The sequence below is a fragment of the Brachyhypopomus gauderio genome, chromosome 12 (assembly GCF_052324685.1).
Source record: "Brachyhypopomus gauderio isolate BG-103 chromosome 12, BGAUD_0.2, whole genome shotgun sequence".
Classification (NCBI taxonomy): domain Eukaryota; kingdom Metazoa; phylum Chordata; class Actinopteri; order Gymnotiformes; family Hypopomidae; genus Brachyhypopomus; species Brachyhypopomus gauderio.
In genome coordinates, this window is record NC_135222.1 from 1,050,960 (window position 1) to 1,071,400 (window position 20,441).

General features: G+C 44.4%; 2 protein-coding genes across 4 annotated transcripts; both read left to right on the top strand.

The window, feature by feature from the left end:
• Nucleotides 1-113: 113 nt before the first annotated feature.
• On the top strand, nt 114-12,986 carry arhgap45b (Rho GTPase activating protein 45b). Of its 2 annotated transcripts, none has more exons than XM_077024223.1 (23): nt 114-622; nt 1,919-2,312; nt 4,580-4,723; nt 4,845-4,929; nt 6,410-6,482; nt 6,899-6,968; nt 7,079-7,213; nt 7,305-7,366; nt 7,461-7,571; nt 7,808-7,888; nt 8,001-8,156; nt 8,531-8,668; nt 8,863-9,053; nt 9,333-9,445; nt 9,662-9,751; nt 9,901-10,020; nt 10,133-10,296; nt 10,431-10,619; nt 10,705-10,842; nt 10,970-11,208; nt 11,450-11,687; nt 11,917-12,022; nt 12,141-12,986. In XM_077024223.1, the coding sequence occupies exons 1-23, from the start codon at nt 362-364 to the stop codon at nt 12,389-12,391; spliced, it is 3,549 nt and encodes a 1,182-aa protein (XP_076880338.1). In that variant the 5' UTR covers nt 114-361; the 3' UTR covers nt 12,392-12,986. The 2 variants fall into 2 exon arrangements, with proteins under 2 accessions (XP_076880338.1, XP_076880339.1); XM_077024224.1 differs by lacking the exon at nt 114-622 and adding an exon at nt 639-1,276.
• Nucleotides 12,987-15,998: 3,012 nt separating this feature from the next.
• gpx4a (glutathione peroxidase 4a) lies at nt 15,999-20,087 on the top strand. Of its 2 annotated transcripts, none has more exons than XM_077024225.1 (7): nt 15,999-16,265; nt 17,408-17,502; nt 18,040-18,184; nt 18,734-18,885; nt 19,347-19,371; nt 19,506-19,565; nt 19,761-20,087. In XM_077024225.1, exons 1-7 carry the CDS (start codon nt 16,203-16,205, stop codon nt 19,791-19,793), a joined length of 573 nt encoding a protein of 190 aa, XP_076880340.1. In that variant the 5' UTR covers nt 15,999-16,202; the 3' UTR covers nt 19,794-20,087. The 2 variants fall into 2 exon arrangements, with proteins under 2 accessions (XP_076880340.1, XP_076880341.1); XM_077024226.1 differs by lacking the exon at nt 15,999-16,265 and adding an exon at nt 16,308-17,149.
• The last annotated feature ends 354 nt before the right edge of the window (nt 20,088-20,441 follow it).

The following is a 20,441-nucleotide window of genomic DNA, read 5'->3' on the forward strand; positions in this document are numbered from 1 at the left end:
ATATTCAAGCCGGTAACGTGATGGTCGCTTTCTTTGAACGTAAAAGTGGGTTGTGGTGAAATGAATTAAAAGCAGGTGTCGAATTAAGTGGCTGTCAAAGCAACATGGATTTGTGAATAATATAGGCAGACCATGTTGGGGGAATTAGAGGGAGAATATACGTGTATATCTTAGTTAATGTAGGGTAGGAAGGGATATTTAAATAGAGCTCAGTTGTAGCTTTAAAGATTTTTAAACGAGTTTAAGGAGACATGCGCTCAGCACGTTTGCTGGTTTCGTTTGTCTCGGAGAGAAACAAAAGGGTTTAACGGATGTCGTGTTGTGACTGGTAGTTGCGGTCCCTGCAGTAGCACCAGAGTCGATGTGCGATCACACAAGGGCGAGAAGGTTGACGTGTCTCAAGCTTGGACTTAATGGGAAAGAACCAATAAAACGGTGTAGAGCTTTGAAATGGGCAGCAGGGGGGTGGGTGGGGGGGTTATATTGTAAAATAAAAAAACTAGCAGTAGGATCGAAGCGCAGAATTAAAATGTTCTCCAAAAAGAAAAAGGAACTGATAAAAACTCATTCTATGTCAAAGAAGAGCCGAACAGGAAGCTCGTCGCCTCTCAGCTCCTCATCAGTAAGTCACACAGCATCCTAGTTGTTTTCCGACTAAACGGCGTGAGACTGGGGCGCAGTTATTGTTTAATAATGAGTTGGATGTTTGTAAAGCGAGTACTGGTCGTAATCTGGAAACTATTTTGCTGTAATGTGTCGGTAATGTTTGTTTTACTAAACACTTACAGAAGAAACGGCCTGTTTTGTGGCCCCCTTTTCAGATTATAGGATAGATGATTTGCACTTTTGTTTTATGCATTGCAACAAAATGGATGTGTAGTCTTTTATCGCAGTTTATCAGTTAATGTAATTTATTAAAGGTTGATCTGCCAACATTATTCAAAATAATGTAGACAAACAAAAATAACTTTTTTTTCATTACTTGTTTTTAACTGAGGTGGTGGTGGTGTTTTTTCTAAAAGCAGTTTTTTTTACACTGACTGTACATTCTTTCAAAATGTTAATTATGATTTGATTTGAATGAAATGCATGATGGATTCGTTTTCGTGCTTTGGATGCATACATTGGGTTATTTAATACTGTAAATATGCTGAAACGGGGATCGATTGGTAAAAGCAGTTACAGTCCGTATTCGACGGGTTCGAGGGTCAAGAAATCGGACAACAAATCAAAACTGGATATTTTGCCTAACAGACCCAATGTTTGGCTGAAGCAGGTAGGTTGTTAATAAACCGTATCTTAAATAGCTTTTATTCATGTGTACAGAGGTAGTTTACTGAAAATTATATTTACTGACGCATCTTTTAAAACCATTTCTATCCATTAAATATCAATTTTACTAGCAACCTTAAATTTCCCTTTCCAAAGCCTATGATTTGATTGCTGTCTTGTAGGCTACTACTGTTTTGAGCACCGGAAAGAAAATGATTCCTTAGTGATTTAATCACTATGTATTGTACATACAGGCTGCTTGATTACACACGCATTTGAGTACATTTTTAATAAATCGGGGTGCGACGTTTGATGAGAGTTGTAAAATGCGACCGTTTGCTATGTGGACGTTGGCTGGTTCACAATAACGTTGGTAACACGCTTTACCTCCTCAGGGTGTGACAGGAAATGAACCATCTCGTTGCACAAGAGACTCTTGAGAAATAAGCCCTGTTTACCAACAGGCTCGTGCACTTTGTCAAGCACGTCAGTTCCCTAAGTGTGCTCTGGTGCCAGCTGTGTCAGTGTTGTGCATCAAAACAGTGGCCAGACCATTTTTCTCATCCAAACATTGCCGTTTTGACTGTTCCATAATATATAACAATATATTTGAGTTATTTATTTACCTCCTTTCTTCTCCGCCCAGCTGTCCATCCTCCAGGAGCAACCTCGGAAGGATGTCGTGGACGGCGGTGGCGGTGGCTTGTCCACCCCCCCCATCCACACCGCCTCTGCTGTGGATGCCCTGAGCTGCCCGAGCACTCCAGCTACCCAGCATGCCAAGCTGGTGGGCTGTCCGTCCCCCGTGGGTACCCTGAAGAGGCCCACCACTCTGAGCCGCCATACCAGTGCGGTCAGCACCCCACTACAGTCCTGGGTGTTCAGCAAAGGTCAGGGCCGGGCGGCCATCGGCCACAGCCCGCAGGCCGAGATCATGGAGATGCCCGCGGCCATCGAGGTGGAAGACATCCCCTCGCTGCTCCGCGTGGTGGCCCGTTTCGCTGAGGCCGTGGAGAAACTGAAAGATGTTGTGCTCGAAGGTAAGGAACGTGTGCATTTTTTTCAGCTGAATGTCGGGGCTAAAGAGAAACGTGGTCGTGGTATTCTTCTGAGCTCATATCTGGATGAAACGCACCATGGAGGGTGGCGAAGACGTGCGTGGTGGTCCATTATACTTTCAAGCTTATCAATATAATGGGTTATGGATTCTGTTATATGTAGGATGCTTCTGCTTGTGAGCTGGGTAGCACAAGCCTTGGCCTTAATGAACACAGAAATCAGTGAAACATGAGAAGTGAATTCATTTAAAGCAAAGTGTAATGTTTCATATTTCAAGTGTGGACAAAGTTGCTTATGTGCTGTGTTTGGTACTTGCTTCTCATTGTTGCAAATGGAGTATGGTAGTTTTGGTAGTTTCTTCTGGCCTTCAGCTAGTATCATTTCTAACAAATGAGTGTATTCTTCAATAGTCTATCTTTGCTGTTCTGGCCAACGACTTGTGCATAATATTACCCACTACCAAAGCTCAGTTTAGATTGTTCAGTCTTGATTGGGTAAAGATCCTCGAGTGGAAAAGGGATTCAAGCGTAGTGCTTTTGGTGAGCTGGCCACTGCACTTTTCTGAGCTGTGTGACTTAAGTGTCCAGTGAGGTCATCAGTTATGGAACAATTTGCATGTATTTGAATGTTAACCTTAAAATAAAGGTGCCTAACTTGCCCTTCCTGTTCGTAAGGTGGCATGAGTTTGTTTTGATAATTTCCTGATCTGAACAAACGCACTTTTGAAATGTAGCTGAAGCAGGCCTTTTTGGGACAGAGTGCATTGTGGGATGTACCTGCTGTAGTGTGAAGTGCTGTGTTTGCATCTCGCTCTCTGACTCTGTCAGAGCTGTGGGCTGTTCCTAGCCAGTCAGTGATTCTTCAATACAGTGTCAATTCTGCACTTAATTTAACCGTTATGTTAGGACATGCACAAAGGTGTTTCTCAGACTTGTCAGACTTCCCTTTAGGCCAGTCGTCACATGATTGACAGAAGGGCGGAGCTTGTTTTCACTGGTGCAACCACGAGCTTCCGCTCTGCACTGTGAGCGTTCTGTGAGTTCACTTCCTGTGGCACACCACATTCAAACAGGAAACTATACCCAGAGAAGAGTTTGAACTCCTCCTGCACAGTCAAGATCTCATGATGGCCTCCAGCCTTCTCTAACTTTACACCCATACCCACTGTTCCTGATGGACAAGGAAAAGACACTTGGGCAGATAAAACATTCAGGAATAATTTGCATAAACTCTTCAATGATCACCCATTTTAAACTGTCAGTAAAAACAAAGTTCTTCTCGACATCCCATTTATTTTGAGCGCATGGTTATCGAAGGCTTCAACTATGTTTAGAAGCAGTAGCCACAGTTCTGATGTGTGTGAACCAAAGGAACTGACTTAGTGATGTGTATTTCTGAATGAGCTGGTTGTAATGGTGGCAGGCTCTCCCGTACGCCTCCTCTCCCGCTCGACGCTCTCGTGGTCTTCCTCTGCTCTACAGCTATGGTGCTGTCGCACACAGACGGGGAAGTGTATGCTCTGTTGTTCTCTGTAGACCTGAGGAAGTGGCTTTTCAAGAGGTGTGGCAGCAGGCTTGAAAACACATCAGAACGTTGTGTAAGGCGGCTTTCACTGTTCCCAGTGTCTCCTGCACTGTCCATTGTCTGTTCTGTAACGCCTCTCTGGTGTGTGTGTGTGTGTGTGTGTGTGTGTGTGTGTGTGTGTGTGTGTGTGTGTGTGTGTGTGTGTCGACATGGACATGATGGATAGTGGGAAAGTGGAATGTACTTTTGGGGTAGCATGGTTTGGCCAAAAATGCTGTCTTGCAGTTCAGTTACACACATTCAGAATCCATGGTGACATTGTCTGCACTTTTTTGACCAAAACGATTTTTGTTGAATGCTGTGATTTCACAAAACACCCAGAGAATCCTCACCTGTGACACGGGACCCTCACCTGGAACATCTTGAGATTGGTCAGCAGGCTTGTAGCACACAATTTTAAATAACAATTGTTTATTTTAAAAGTTATGTCTGCATGCTTTATTTGGGTCCTGCAACCTTTTGTGATTTGAGGATTTCCGTGTCCAGTGTTGCCTTGGCTACAGCCGAGGGATGACCGGTGCAGATCTCGCATGCTTGTTTGTGAGGTCTGAGCTAAGCAGGGTTTGGCTTGACCCCATCTGTGTCCAGTGAGCACCACGTTCACGGCTTTCTCAGAAGTGTCGCTAGACGCCCGTGGAATGACGGGGCGGCCGTGTCGTTCCAGATAAACAGGAGAATCGCCGGCCACTGGCGCACGAGTGTCTTGGCGAGGTCCTGCGCGTCCTGAGACAGGTCATCAGCATGTACCCACTCCTCAACACAGTGGAGACCCTCACCGCCGCCGGCAAGCTCATCTCCCAGGTCAAAGGTCAGATGGTTGCCTTATTCGCTTTCAAAGTCGTGTGAAATTATGGGGATGGGGTTCTTCAGTGGTTACAAATGCTTTAGCGTGTGTCTTCACGAGTGTCAATGAGTCTGTTTGATCTCAGGGTTCCACTATGAAGTCTGCAACGAAAATAACAAAAAGGACTTTGAGAAAGCCATCGAGACGATCGCCGTAGCGTTCAGCAGCAAGTAAGTACGCCTTTAGTCCTTCCTGTAAAGACTGAACACCTGCACAGCCATTGCACAATATTCACTGAACACCGAGGGAGGGGTGGGAGCATCTCTTCATCTCCTTTGTCCATCAGACATGGATCTCATGTTGAGGCCATGTCTTATTTCAGATATGACAACATCATGGAGATTTTAGTGGTTCACAGCAGTGTGTGAAGTGCATGTTCAGAATAGTAAATGCTCTCGATACCGTTCATAGCTCCAAGGAAATAACAGGAAGTTGTTTCGTGGCTTTCATCTACTACTCTGCTTCTCAGCCATTTACCCACAACCCCACGAAACAAAACACAGATGCTTGATATTTGAGTTGATGGTTATCACTGTTGGTTTGAGAAGCATGCTGTAAGCTGATTTTAAAATGATTATTATTGCTGTTTGAGGAAGTGGTGGACATCAAAAATGTCCGTGCAGTGTGTCACCATACGTGACCAGGTTTCCCAAAAGCATCGTGACACAAAGGAGCTCCATGGTCACCACCCTGTCGTGTCTGCAGGAGGAAAAGGGCTGACAGAACCTCTGCTCTCCTCCCAAAGATCAGCGTGATATCATGGAGCAGAACACCGTATTTATTTATCAAAGCCATACTAGATATCAATCAGTCAGTCAAATTAGAACTAGAACCTCATCACACTAGTGTTACTTTTGATAATCAAGGAAGCATTTTTCTATTTTATAATACTTTAACTTGAGCATAAAGTATAAAGAGATGGGGGGGGGGGGGGGTCTTCTACTTTTTACCCCTGATAAAATGCATCTCTATGTTCAGTCAAGTACAGGACACGTGTAGTTTGTCCACCACTCTTGAAGTTTGTTTGTTTATTCTTCTACACCAGAGGTCACTAACAGGCGGACTGCGGTCCGGATCTGGACTGTCCGGACCCAATCTCATTCCTGATTAACTCTGCAAATTTCTATTTCCGTGGTCCGCAACCAATGGACCTCGGTCCGGATACGGACCCAAATGCCATCCCATCCGGATCCAGAATAAATTGTTAAAAATATTTTTTAATTTTGATGGGAGAATTAATTTTACACCGGAGCATTTATTTCAGGGCTATTGAAAAAACACTCCGTCACGAGTGTTATGTAGTAGTGCAGTGTATGCTGTTGATATATCAGTTACAGTGTAGTGCAGCTGTGAATGCTGTTGATATCAGTTACAGTGTAGTGCAGCTGTGAATGCTGTTGATATCAGTTACAGTGTAGTGCAGCTGTGAATGCTGTTGATATCAGTTACAGTGTAGTGCAGCTGTGAATGCTGTTGATATATCAGTTACAGTGTAGTGCAGCTGTGAATGCTGTTGATATATCAGTTACAGTGTAGTGCAGCTGTGAATGCTGTTGATATATCAGTTACAGTGTAGTGCAGCTGTGAATGCTGTTGATATATCAGTTACAGTGTAGTGCAGCTGTGAATGCTGTTTGTCTCTTTTCTCAGCGTCTCGGAGCTGCTAATGGGAGAGGTGGACAGCAGTACTCTTTTATCTGTACCCCTTACAGAGAAGAGCAGGGTAAGTGTGTGTGTGTGTGTGTGTGTGTGTGTGTGTGTGTGTGTGAGAGAGAGACAGACTCGTGTGGAGTGGCCTCTTTACTTCCTGTGTCTTGGTGCATCTGTGGCTACTTCAGGGCTCAGTGTTACCCTGACATCTGCAGGAACACACGCAAACCCTCAACCAAGATTGCATCACCGTGATGGTGGCAGATGGCACTGAGATAGTCAAAACCGAAACGAAAGTTTCTGATCTTGTGAACTGACTAGTGTTTAAGTGAACTGGCCTCAAGTGTGTCTCTTTATCTAGTTAAATTACATTTTAATCTATTGAATATGTTAAAGTAATATTTATGTATGAATAATTAATAATTGTAAGTGGCTTGCTCAGTTCTGTGATCCCAGTGTGCTGAAAGGTGTCGTTCTCTGTGTTCTCAGTCGATGGAGAACCTGTACAGACTCTCTGGTCAGGAGACCTCACAAACACGCAGTGATTCATCTGAACTGGGTACAATACCTGCCTGCATCCTTCTCTGAACCTGCACACAAGGTATGTACTGAGTTAATCGTGTGTGTGTGTGTGTGTGTGTGTGTGTGTGTGTGTGTGTGTGAGAACAGTGATAAGCGCAGAAGAGGTGGACATTCTTCTCCAGCGCAGTGAGGGTGGAGTTGACTCCGCCCTGACGTATGCCAAGACCATCTCCAAGTACATGAAGGACCTCATTGGCTACGTGGAGAAGAGGATCTCGCTCGGTAAAACAAAAGCACACGCCCTCGAGCACTGCACTTTCCTGGAGTCATTTTCTGATTTGTTTTCAAAAAACTACATTTTTTAATACTGCAGAGGTGGAGTTTTCCAAGGGTCTCCAAAGACTGTACCAGACTTGCAAACAGACCATCACCCAGGTAAATTAGTGTTTAGTGTAAATTGAATCAAGCTGCCGTATGACTCCCTCTCACTCTTCGTCTCACTCTCTCACTCTTTTGTGTTCATCTCTAGCCACACATGCCTTTCTTCTCCATCTACTCGCTGGCTCTGGAGCAGGACATGGAGCAGTGCATTGGAGTGCAGCAAAACGCAGCCACCCTGAACAGCCAGACCTTCATGCAGGTACGCGGCCCCTTCATCCTCCAGACACCTCCATCACCTTCGCTCTTCCATAAGTGTTGGAAGCAGATCGATGTTTCTCCACAAGGGGGAGCTATTTGCACTTGGCCGTCTTCAGCACGCTCACCGCTGTACTGCTCCGATACTGACTACTGATATCGGATATGTTCACTGGATCAGAGAGCAGGTTTCCTCCATGTTTACTCATGTTGATGATTTGCTCACCGTCTGTCTCACAGCCTCTGATGCAGCGCAAGCAGGAGCACGAGAAGAGACGCAAAGAAATTAAGGAGCAGTGGCTCAAAGCCAAGAGAAAATTGGTGAGAACTGCCATAGTCTCACTTTCCTCTGCTGAGACTGAGTCCCCAGATCTGGCGGACATTTTGACGGCGTGTTGGGAAGCTCTGAACACTGATTGGTTCCATGTGACAGATGGAGTCGGAGGTGAACCTGCGGAGGGCGAAGCAGGTCTACAACACCCGCTGTGAGGAGTTCGAGAAGGCCAGGATGGCGGCCAGCAGGGCGGAGGAGGAGAGCAGTACCTCCGCAACCAAGAAGAAGCGACTGGAGGAGGAGGCGCGCAATAAGGTGTGATTGCCGCGGGCCCCGTGAGCCTGGGCCAGCGTCTGCATGAGTGTAGCTCACCTGTCGGGATCTGGCAGCAGAGATCAAGGAACTGGTGGTTCAATTAGGGGGTTTCACCTTGTATTTATTTAAGAGTCTAGAGACCCAAAGAGTGATTTGACCCATAAATCATTATACCCGAGTAGCTCTCACACTCTCTCATACTCTCCCTCTCTCACACTCTCTCATACTCTCCCTCTCTCACACTCTCTCATACTCTCCCTCTCTCACACTCTCTCATACTCTCCCTCTCTCACACTCTCTCATACTCTCCCTCTCTCACACTCTCTCATTCTCTCCCTCTCTCACACTCTCGTTCTCTCCATCACCCCCTGCAGGCCGAGGAGGCGGAGGCTACGTACCGCACATGCATAGCGGACGCCACCCAACAGCAGCAGGAGCTGGAGCACATGAAGGTGACGGTTCTGAGGCAGATCCAGGAGATCATCCGTCAGAGCGACCAGACGCTCCGCTCGGTGAGTGCCCACCATGTGCTCACACTCCGGCAGGCCCTGCACACGGCCAGATCCTGACCTGGGGGTTGTTGAATCTCTTTTATTGGCAGGATTCCTTGTGCTTTGGCTTAACATCCAGTCTTGTAAGCCAGTAGATCCAGAACCTTTTTAACCTGCACCACTAACGTCGCGTTCATGCCATCCCGCCCTCCCAGGCCACCATTTCCTACTACCAGATCATGCACATGCAGACCGTGGTCCTGCCCGTCCACTACCAGACACTGTGTGAGAGCAGCAAGCTCTATGACCCAGGGCAGCAATACGCCACACACGTGCAAGACCTGCAGATGACCGAGGAGCCTGAGGTTCATTATGAATTTGAGCCCTACTCCGCCACCAGCAGCCAGTACGTCTCACTCACTCACTCACTCACTCACTCACTCACTCTCTCACTCTCTCACTCTCTCACACACACACACACACACACACACACACAAGTAACATAACCTGAAACTATGGATGCCATTGCTTCCTATTGAAATATGGTATCATTTAGTTTACTAAACACGTGTCTCTGCAGAAAAAACATTAGCGAATCAGACAGGCGGACGTGAGCACTACATGTGCTTGTGCGGTATGTCCAGGCCTGTGTGTGTGAGACTGTGTGTGGCTGTGGGTTTTGCAGACCGGCAGGACGAGTTCGGCGGGACAGCGCCAACGCAGACACACAGGGCAGCGGTGATGTTTCAGCCGAGCCCACGGAGACCTCTTCCTCAAACAAAGAGGAGTACCGGAAGGGTGAGTGGTGGTGGTGGGGGGGACGAAGCCGCTACCTGCTTCTACCAACTGGGTCCCACCTGTATGGGTCCTACCTGCATGTTGACAGTTGTGGTCAAAAGCAAACAAAAACCCCCACCGTTCAGTTAATGTCTCGTGCCATGACTGCATCATAAGATGTTTGCAGGGGAACACTCGGGTGTCTTGTATGATCAGAGCTGCATGTCGCCCCCACAGGACGAGGTCACAAGAACTGGGGCTCCACTGTGAGTGATACAGACAGCGTGGGCGGGGGCAACGGTCTGGGCTCCCCCACCACCAGCACAGGTGGGTGTGAAAGCTTCTTTCTAGCTCCTGGTGCGTTCCCTGGATCTAGATCCCAGTGGACTGGAGACCTTCTGGCACGTTTCTGCATTTCTGTCCTGCTAAGCAGAGAGATGCACGTCCATGGTGTCTTTTTTTTAATCATGTTGTAGGTGACATCAGTAAAATGGCACGGACATCGTCAACGGGAACCATGTCGTCGAACGAGGACGCGGATGAAAAAGACAGCAACGTGGCATCTTTTGAAGCGTCCAGTAAGGCTGCGGACGATGGTAACTGAACGTCCGAGCGTGGGTCTAACACTACGTGTCTTGCTGCACCACCCGTTCCTGTTCTAACGACACCATCGTCCCTCTTGATCTTCCTTTTCGTCTTTCTGACCAGACATTAACGGCATAGAACCGGAGATGGTGGCGGTCACCGGGCCGTTCCGGAACGTGGGCCTGTCCAAAGCCGCCCAAACGCACCGACTGCGCAAACTGCGCTCTCCGGCCAAATGTCGCCAGTGCGACAGCTACGTGTACTTCCAGGGAGCGGAGTGTGAGGAGGTGAGATCACTGACGCTCCGCCCTTAAGGGCGTGGCCTTATTTGCCAGATGATATCCAAGCCACATGAGTAAAGCAACCTCATGAAAACTACCCATTAGGAAATGTTTTATCTGTTCTGGCTGGCCTGTTGTAGTGCTCCCTGGCCTGCCATAAGCGCTGCCTAGAGACCCTGGCCATCCAGTGTGGCCATAAGAAACTGCAGGGCCGCCTACAGCTCTTTGGACAGGAGTTCACCCAGGCGTTGGCAATCAGCTCAGACGGCATCCCCTTCATCGTGAAGAAGTGCATCTGCGAGATCGAGAGACGGGCTCTAAGGATGAAGGTGTGTGGCAGAAGTGAGATCCCACACATTGACGCTATTGAAACGTGAGGTTCTCCCTAAACCTTACTACCCTGTCTTGAATCAGGGCATCTACCGGGTCAACGGGGTGAAGACTCGCGTGGAGAAGCTTTGCCAGGCCTTCGAGAACGGCAAGGAGCTCGTGGAGCTGTCCCAGTCCTCCCCCCATGACATCAGCAACGTTCTCAAACTCTACCTGCGCCAGGTGTGCCAGCAGTTGGGCGCACGCCCATGCGTTAAACCCCGAAATACAAAATGTTTCGAATCTAACGCGTGTATTGGAGACGAAGCTGTTTCCACCTTTCAAGACTTTCACACTGTCTCCTGTGCAGCTTCCAGAGCCCATAATCCCCTTCCGCCTGTACAACCGTCTGATGGGCCTGGCCAAGGAGAGTCTGACCCTGGTGGGTCCCGAGGGGACAGAGACCGGGAAGGGCCCCGACCTGGTGGACCTGGGCCTGCAGACGGACCCCGAGCTCCTGGCCCTGGTGAAGCGACTAAAGGAATACCTCACAGAACTGCCCCAAGCCAATATTGCTACGCTACGCTACATTGCACGACATCTCCGCAGGTAACAAAGACGGAGTGTCATGTACAGGAGGTGAAGCGCCGTGGTGTGTCTGGTCTAGTAAGAAAAATCACTGTTACGTTCCTGCAAAATATTTATTTTTGAGAATCATCTCTTTATTGAGTGTCAAGACCTTTTAGATATCACATCTTTTCTATATCGGCCTGAGAGCACTGAACACTTGAGTTCATATATTTTTTAACCCATGGTAAACATGTTTTCATGTCTTTCTCTCGCTCTGTAGGATTGCTGAGCTGGAAGAGGAAAATAAGATGAGCCCAAGTAATCTGGGCATCGTGTTCGGACCCTCGCTTATGCGGCCCCGCCCCTCGGGGGCCACAGTCTCCCTTTCATCTTTGGTAGACTACCCTTACCAGGCCCGCATTGTGGAGACACTCATCGTGTTTTACCCCACCATCTTCCCATCTGACACGCACCGCACGGGTAGTGCCAGTACAGTTCCTTCACCATCTCTACAGCAGGTGCGTGTTGTGTGTGATGGAGAGACCTCCATGCTTAAAAAGGGCCTTTCTTAAAATACAGAAATGTTTTTAAAGTAACATGTAAATGTAGGTATTTAAATGAAAACATTTTTCAGTTAAAATGTCACAATTACGTGTTTTCTCAAGGTTTGTGAACACGGACGGTAATCTTGAGCTTTGGCAGTTTTTCTTGAGGCGAGAATGTTGAACGTGTGCTGCTTGTCTTCAGGAGAGCAGTGTTGACAGGCATGACTGCACTGCAAACGATGGTGACGAAGCTGACCATGATGAAGAACATGCAGAAGCCGCAGGAGTCCAGCTACACGAGAGCCAAGGTGAGGCCTTGTGTGCAGTTGAATCCACATTGTTTATCCATGTACCTTTTTTTTGTGTTGTGCTTTGTAAGTGTGAGGCCTGAATCAGTAACTCCCATGTGTCCCGATTTACCTTTAGCCGATGGCTCTGTGGGTACCCTTGGCTCTCTGGAGCACAGTCTTGATTCTGACTCGGAGCTGGACGAGGACAGGGGTGGCAGGGGTTCGGATGACCAGCCCCTCAGCTCTCCAAGTCCACTCCTCGAGGGGGATCCAGCTCCAACCCTCCAGAGTCCATGTAGCTGGGACTGCGAGCCCCCCGCCCTGCCTGACTCTGAACCTCCTGAACTGGAGATCCCAGCAGAAACATCAGTGAGCTCGCTCACCTAGTTCAACGTCACGGAGGCAAACAACCAGGCTCTTCCCCTGGGGTTACTTGAGATCAGCGTGGGGAGGGGGACTGTCCAGAAAGATTTAGCACTTGATTTTTTTCGAATGCAGAAGAGCAGTTTTTTCCAAAAACGTGACTGTGTAAAGGTCATACAAGGACACCGGGCAGCACTGGAATCACTTGTGTTTGATTCGTCCTGTTCCAATGTCCCAGACTGCAGAAAGTTCTTGTTGCCATGGCCGTGATGTCACAGTTGATTTTGTGGTTTCCGTGCAGCTTTGACTAAGTGAGACCTTGCTCCACACTGCCAACATGATGCATTTTAATATTGTGAATATTTAAATTACTTTATTGATTTATGTACGACATTTTTTTATGTGGATTCTGTAATGATTTCCAGCAGTTATCTCTTTATTTTAATAATGTGAAGACATGGCAGACACATTTGCTTATACTGATGTGAGAGATACGGTACACTCCGTGATATTTTTCTTCTTCTTCCCCAAACCACACTGTATGTTCGTATGGTTTACTTGTTTAACTTTGTTTCATTGAAATTTTTTAAATAATAAACATCAAGTCTGCTTCTATAAATGTGGTGACATTTGCATTGTTGGTTGCACTGGAAAATACACATGTGTAGCACTTCAAATAACTGGACTGTATGCACTACAGTAAATGCTCTTTCTGAACAATCCAACAGTCCAGAAATATGCAACAATTCAAGGAGTCATGCTCTGGTCTTATTTTTACTGGGAAACTGAGCAGGTGTTCATGGAGGACATTTTAGTTTCTAATTTAAGTAATGTCTCATTTAAATCGACATTACTTATGTGTACTGTTTTTATGTGACCGAATGTTCTTGCACAAAGAAACCCGGAAAGAGCTTTGTGAAATACTTAAGTAAATACTTCTGAGTGCACTGAACGGACCAAAAACAGGTACGGAAATAAACCACAAAGCAAGAAATAAACAAATGATCTAGGTCACATGGTATGCCTTCATTTGCTCATGTATAACTGTGTACAGTACAAAGAAATTTTCCTTTGCATATCCCACCTTTTGTTAGCTGGGATCACACACAGGGTTGGCTATTGTACAGTACCCTGAACCCAAGAGGGTTATAAGATTTGTTCAAGGTCCCAACAGTAGGCTCCATAGCAGAATTCAAACCCAAAACCTTCTGACTCCCAAAGTCCAACCTGCTAGGATAACACCGTAACAAGCAACAACAAGAGTATTGTTGTGAAACCTTTGTGCTCTTCCACAAGGATGTAACTATAGCTCAAGCAAATAAGCTGGATGTGTGGTGAGTTAGTCATACATGTTGAAACACTAGCCGAGGCTTAGGAAGTGTGTCTGTGGTCTCGGGACTCTTTCCACTGGACATAACATACCCGGTGATGGCTTTCATAAGAATTCAAAAGGTTTGCGGATTCTGTTTTCTCACAGTGCATTTCAGGTTAGCTTACTCCAAGTCTTAGAGTTTACTTTTAGGACTGATATTGACACTGTGGAAGTGAACTTGTTTAAAGGAAACAAATGCAGTTTAATTAAAACAAACGTTTTATAGGATAAACAAGTACAAAATCATTTTCATGAGATAGTGTGAAGGTTACAGTTGAACAGTCGAAGTATTTATGCTGAAGGTGATGAATAATGCAGTTACGGGTAGCTTCATTTAGACATCGACTAAAATAATTGATAACATACAGGTGCATCTCAATAAATTAGAATATCATAATTTTACTGAGATGCGCCTGTATTAGGAGGAATAGATGAGTCTGGCTAGTAATCAAACCTATATGACATCCCATGGTTAGCCCATCGTTAGCCATCGTTCTGATGGAATGAAAATGGTGCAAAAGGTCAACATCAGGGGCAATTCTGGACTAAACATAATACTTCAACAGCTAAATGCAGTAGGCCTACAGTGCTCTAAAATTCATTTTGTGTGCGTTTTTTGCAGGTGTAGTATACTCCTATTTTGAAAAAAAATCTGAACAGATTGTAAATCTAATAAATATTAGTAATATATAATTGTAAGATTTATTTAAATACATAACATATACTAACAAGTACTAATTGAATTTCACATATGACAGCAGTGAGGCAAATTACAACATATGACTACTTTAAGGAAGTGCTCAGGGCTATTAACAGCAGTGGTTATCTGTGTTGTGTGTGTGTGTGTGTGTGTGTGTGAGTATGTTGTGTGGTGCTGGTTTTGTAGTATACATATGAACAGTGGGGAACCGTCAGGGCCCTCTACGCCCTCTCAGAGGGCCTAAAATATTCTTAAAGCATTATATATATAATTATCCAATTTTATTTTATCTACTTACAGTTTGACATTCGACATCTAAACAATTACAAAAATATAAGCAAATAAAATATTCACCCGTGTCTATTCAATCTGTGTTGGAAGGTGAGGGGTTGAGTGGAAGCCTGTGAGCCTGTGTCTCCCCCTATCAGGACTGTGATGCCCGCTGTTCGTTTACAGAGGGCCTGGCAGTTATAATTCAGCGCAATACCAGTTTCAAATGACAGCAAAATTGACCAATCATATCTTCTCTCTTAGTGGGCGGGCTTAACTGTATGATAATTTCCGCCCGCTGTGGCGACGCTAGCTGTCGTTAGCACCATCGCTAGCTAGTTTCGATTCATCCCTTTGACGTCCTCGTGCGCGTTGTTTACATATTCCGCTTCCGAGAACCACGGAGCTGTGAACCTTATTTTGTTTGGAAACTTATTTTGCTTAAGATGTTATCTAGTACAGATATTATTGTTTATTGCGTTTTTAAAGCTGTACTGTCGTCTCAGTTTTTCTTTATTTAGTTTATTAAGAAAGGAAAAAAAAAATTTCGGGGGGGAGGGGGGGGGGGTAGCGGGCCCAGGTTTAAAGGTCACGGTTCGCTACTGCATATGAAGTACCATGGTGCTATCAATTAGCATTGAGAAAGCATGTGGTATAGAGCAGGATTCCTTAATCCTTCTGGTCATGGCCAGGTGGCATTGGATTTTAATTCCAAATAACAGAAGCAAAATACAGTCAAGTATCAAGTAGAATAACTATAGCTGCCTTGGAACTTAAACACTACACAGGCCTTGAGTATAAATGAATGATAACAGTAAACTGTTGAGAGTGAAGAGGAGAGTCAGAAATGTGCACAATCTCCTATCGTTCGTGAAAAACACCTGTCAGACTACCTAATCTGCCATCTCACCTAACTGCTGCTGACCTTTGTTCCTATTATGAAACATGACCAATTTGTGGTGTAATCTGCTACATTACCAGAAAAGGGGCCGATGTAGCCCAGTCAAATTTAGTTTCTGTTTATATTTGGCCCTTTCTCTGGGTAAAAGGGTAATAGGCTGTTGTTGACATTTTATTTTGTTTTCAAGTGATTCTGATTCACTTTCTTTTAAACATACCCCTAACAGTCCAGGTGCCTGTTCCACTCTACATATGCTTATTATAAACATGCAAGATCGTATTTAAGTAATTAAAGTGAAGTAATTTAAGTGAAGTAATTCGCATAGAAATCTGCGATACTAAAATTAAGTCGTTTTGCGGATGTCCAAATAATCTACACACTCAAAATGGCGGGCACGACTTTTCTATGTCGTAACGTAGCACATCCACTTGATGTATGAGTAGGCTGTTGATGCACTCACTTCTCTTGGGGTTTCATAAGGAGCAAAGTGGATTAGAGGAACGAATACGTACGGTTTGCGGTTCTTTACACATTAAACGGCCTCGCAATCCTTGACGTTGATGTCAAACTGCATGTTTATCGTTGGACTAAAATGCAGTTTATGAACGTCCTGTTGTTCGGAGCTCTGGCGGGCAGTGGAATAATTGGAGCGATGGTAATGATCTAATGTTCGTCCACTTATGTGACAGTTGTGATATTGGACAATACAGCTTATAAAGCTTTGTCGTATGAGGTCTTACCATGTGTACCTTACTTCGAGTAGTTTACGCATCTGAACTTTCAGTTTATCGTGAATTCATTCGTGACACGAGATAGTTGGTGCCAGGACGTACCATTGTACACAGTACTGACGGCTGTGCAGGTCTCAGTACTCAGTTGACATTCGGTTTTTAAAGCTAATCTAAGACTAGTGAGCTCTGCATGTTTATCACATGTGTTACGTATCGATAAACTGTAATAAACTATTAACGTTGTCTATGTAACTGACATTTTCTCCGAATTGGTATCGTGTATTTACTCAGATTTTGCTTTCTTTCCTTTTTGATCCCAGAGAATGAAAACTAAAAGTTTCATCTGAACTCGATGGTATTTCTGGCCTATTATCATAATACAGTCAGTATAATAGTTGGCAGCTGTCCACAGTATCAGCTATAGCAACATGACATCATGTCCTGCTCTCAGCTCTCCAAGCTTGTGTAAGACAGTTATCAGTTCCCTGTGTTCACAGTGCATTCTGTTTCCCCCCCATATAGATAGTCAACTGTTTATTGTCAAATACTGAAAGTCCACATTCTCCTCTTGTCTGTAGTCAGCATAAAAACAACCAATGAGGAAAACACAGCCTCGTTGTCAAGTTAATGATTGTTTTGACCTATATTAAAGCACCCTAAACTGAATCTGTGAGTGGGGAGATTTCAGTATTTTGAAGACAGGGAGTGTTTTGTGTCATGTGCAGCCTGCTGTTTCAGTAGGTACTGAACGACTGCCATGCGTCTGCTAGGGGCAACTGTCCTTTTCTCCTTCTTGTTGCAAACAGGGGTAAGTAGTTCTGCTAGAAATAAGGTAGCAGGGATGCAGTCTGCTGTGTTTTCTAGGTTTAATTTCAGACACCAGTGGTGCATTTTTTTTTTATACGTTCACAAGTGTCTGAACAAAAGTTTTCCCAGCTACAGAGATAACTTGCGTTTGTTGGGATACTTGTTTTTGTGTATGTGTGTATTATTTATATATAGAGAGAGAGTTTCACAATATTCAAATGTATTCCTTTATGCTTATGTTTGTTATTTTGTCTGTTAGTCTGCACAGGTGGATGACTGGCAGAATGCCAAATCTGTTTATGAGTTCACTGCTGTAGATATTGATGGCAATGAAGTGTCCCTGGAAAAGTACAGGTAGGCAGTACAGAGTCTTATATAAACAAGAAAGCAACATATTAATAGAAATCACTATTACATGTTAGTATGACAGTATCATTAAGAAATATATAGACTTTTGAAGCTGTTATAATAGTGGACCTGGTGGACTATAAGTCCAATTCACTCTTTTGAGAAATGATCTTTCTGTGTGTCCTAGTAGCTTCTGCTGAGTGCAGTTTATCCATTTAAATTGTATGTGTTGCTCCATAATGTTAGGTCAGGTGGTTTTCATCTCCTGGACCCTCACTGTCTTGAATAGCTTCAGGTGTTCTCTGGCCAATAAAAACTCACAAAGGGCTCCATGATCAGCTAATGGATAAATTTTTGAAGTCTTCAGATTATGCACTGGGTAACCCCTGCTTCAAAGCTTGCATGCATGTAACAGCCTCTAGAACCAGTTTAAATTTTCATTTCTCCCCAGCAAATAGAGACTTGGAGTGCAACTGTTTAAGGATGAATCTTTTGTTGACCCCCCCCCCCCCCCCCCCCCACCCACCCCCACCAACCCAACAGGGGCAAAGTCCTCATCATCACCAATGTTGCTTCCAAATGAAGCAAAACCCCGGTGAACTACTCTCAGTTTGCAGAAATGCACGCCAAGTACGCTGAGAAAGGTTTGCGAATCCTGGCCTTCCCTTCCAACCAGTTTGGCAACCAGGTATGGGCTGTTTTTACTATTAAACCTTTTCAGCCTTTAAAACCACAGTGAGGGATTTCAGAACAACGGAGTGGTAGCGAGACGCGAGTGGAGAAAACAGGAAGTGGCCATTAAAGAACAATGGAAAAAAAACAAAAGGTGTTTACAGAAGTGCAGGCAGAATATTTGATGAAAAAGTGCTAACGGCAAACCGATGAGCAGAGATCTCAGCATACACCTGTGGCCTCTCTGGAGACCTGGAGACACCCGTGGGACGTAAACAGGGACAGGGAATGAGAAACACATGCCAGTGATAATTAATAAGTGGGTGATTGGCAGCGGGGGAGTGTGATTGATGATCGGCAATCATGACGTGTGATTGGCAGGTTCCTGGCTTTGTGCTGACTGAGGTGTGACATTGTACCGTTATTTGATAAACAAATTCTTACTGTCACAATAATATGTCTTTAAGGTTGACAGTGCACATTATAATGAGGTACAGTAAAATGCTAAATAGGGACTAAATAGTTTTTCCTGCGGTAATAAACAGTTCCCTTTTGTGTTGATCAGGAACCAGGCACCAGTGCACAAATCAAAGCATTTGTGAAGTCATATGACGTCCAGTTTGACATGTTCAGCAAAATCAATGTGAATGGACCTAGTGCTCATCCTCTGTGGAAATGGCTGAAGCATCAGCCTAACGGCAGAGGGATTCTGGGAAGGTAAGTTGACATTATTCATTTTTAGTGACACAAGCAGATGCATTCATTTCCTGTAATAACACATATTATTGTGTTATTATATGGTTCCAGTACAATTTGAATGCAGAAAGAATAGAACATGGTTGGATTTGAATACTGGAGGGATCTGTTAGATTAGGATTGAAATTGTGGGCAGTGTTTGAGGGTAGGGTTGGTGCGGTCAGAGAACGGCCTCTGTCTCCAGGTGATGGAACCCGCCCACTCAGGAAAAGGGAGACGTGTCATTTCCGTCATGTTCTCACAATGATCCAAATGTCCTTAAAATGAGAGGGTGGGATTTAATGCTTTACTTCCTTTGTCACTCATGATGTAACCAATCAGGCTTCCTCCATTCACCTCCACTCTGTAACAATTTCATGATTACTGATATCAATATTGATTATTCACACGGTAAAAAATGTATGCTTTCCCTTTTCTTCCAGTTCCATCAAGTGGAATTTCACTAAGGTATGTCCTTAACTGCTATTAAAATGTAGTTAGGCACATGTATAACCATTACCCTTCATTTCTTAGTCTTTAAATGATCAGCTTGTCTGCTTTTGTTTTAGAAGAGACTGATGTTTGTATGTTTTTTTGTGCAGTTCCTCATTGACAAAGAGGGCCAAGTTGTGATGAGATACTCTATACTGAGTAATCCCAGTGTAAGAACACAGACATCAGAGAAAATGTCCATAAAATCACCATTAAATTCTTGCATAAATTTAAATAAAGATTGCATGTACACTCTGAAAGAGATTATTTCACCCAGATTTGCATCATATGTCATGTCAGTGTAATATAAGTGTAATATGTGGGAATTGTCTCAAAAATTAAGCAGCTATGTTCTTCCATTTTAGGTGGTAGAGAAAGATCTTTCCAAGTATTTGTAATCTCTGCACATACATCCCACTGGGCAAGACTCCGTAGCATCTCCTTCCCATGTCCCGTGGACTTCTTTGTGCCAGCGGTGTAATCCCATGGACTTGTGATGGTTTGTCTTGAAACCCGCCCTGCGGAAAAGACAGACCTGATGCATTTGGCGTGCACTTCATCCTGGGAGGATCACCAGAGCACAACCAGTCAACTGGACAGGAATCTGAAGACCCCACTAACCCACTGATGCTTTTGCATGATGTTCTCATTTACAAAGGAATATTCTTAATAAACTCTGATTTGATCTTGCACTTAAACTGGAATTTTCTTATCATAGATAATACAGAATATGAATATATTGACATACTTATTGCCTTCTTCCAGATAAATCTGATACTTTTGGTGTTGTAGCAACAACAATATCAATAATAATAATAATAACAACAACAATAATAATAATAATAATAATAATAATAAAGTATCCAATGTTGCATACAAATAAAATAATAATGAATAGCATTTGTATTAAAACTATTAAAGAGAATTTTATTGAAAAAAATATTGCTTGTGTTTTCTTAAAAGTCAATCCTAATTATTATAGACTAGGGTGCGTTATGATTAGGATATACCGAACATTCCATGATTCAAGCGGTTACATAATATGC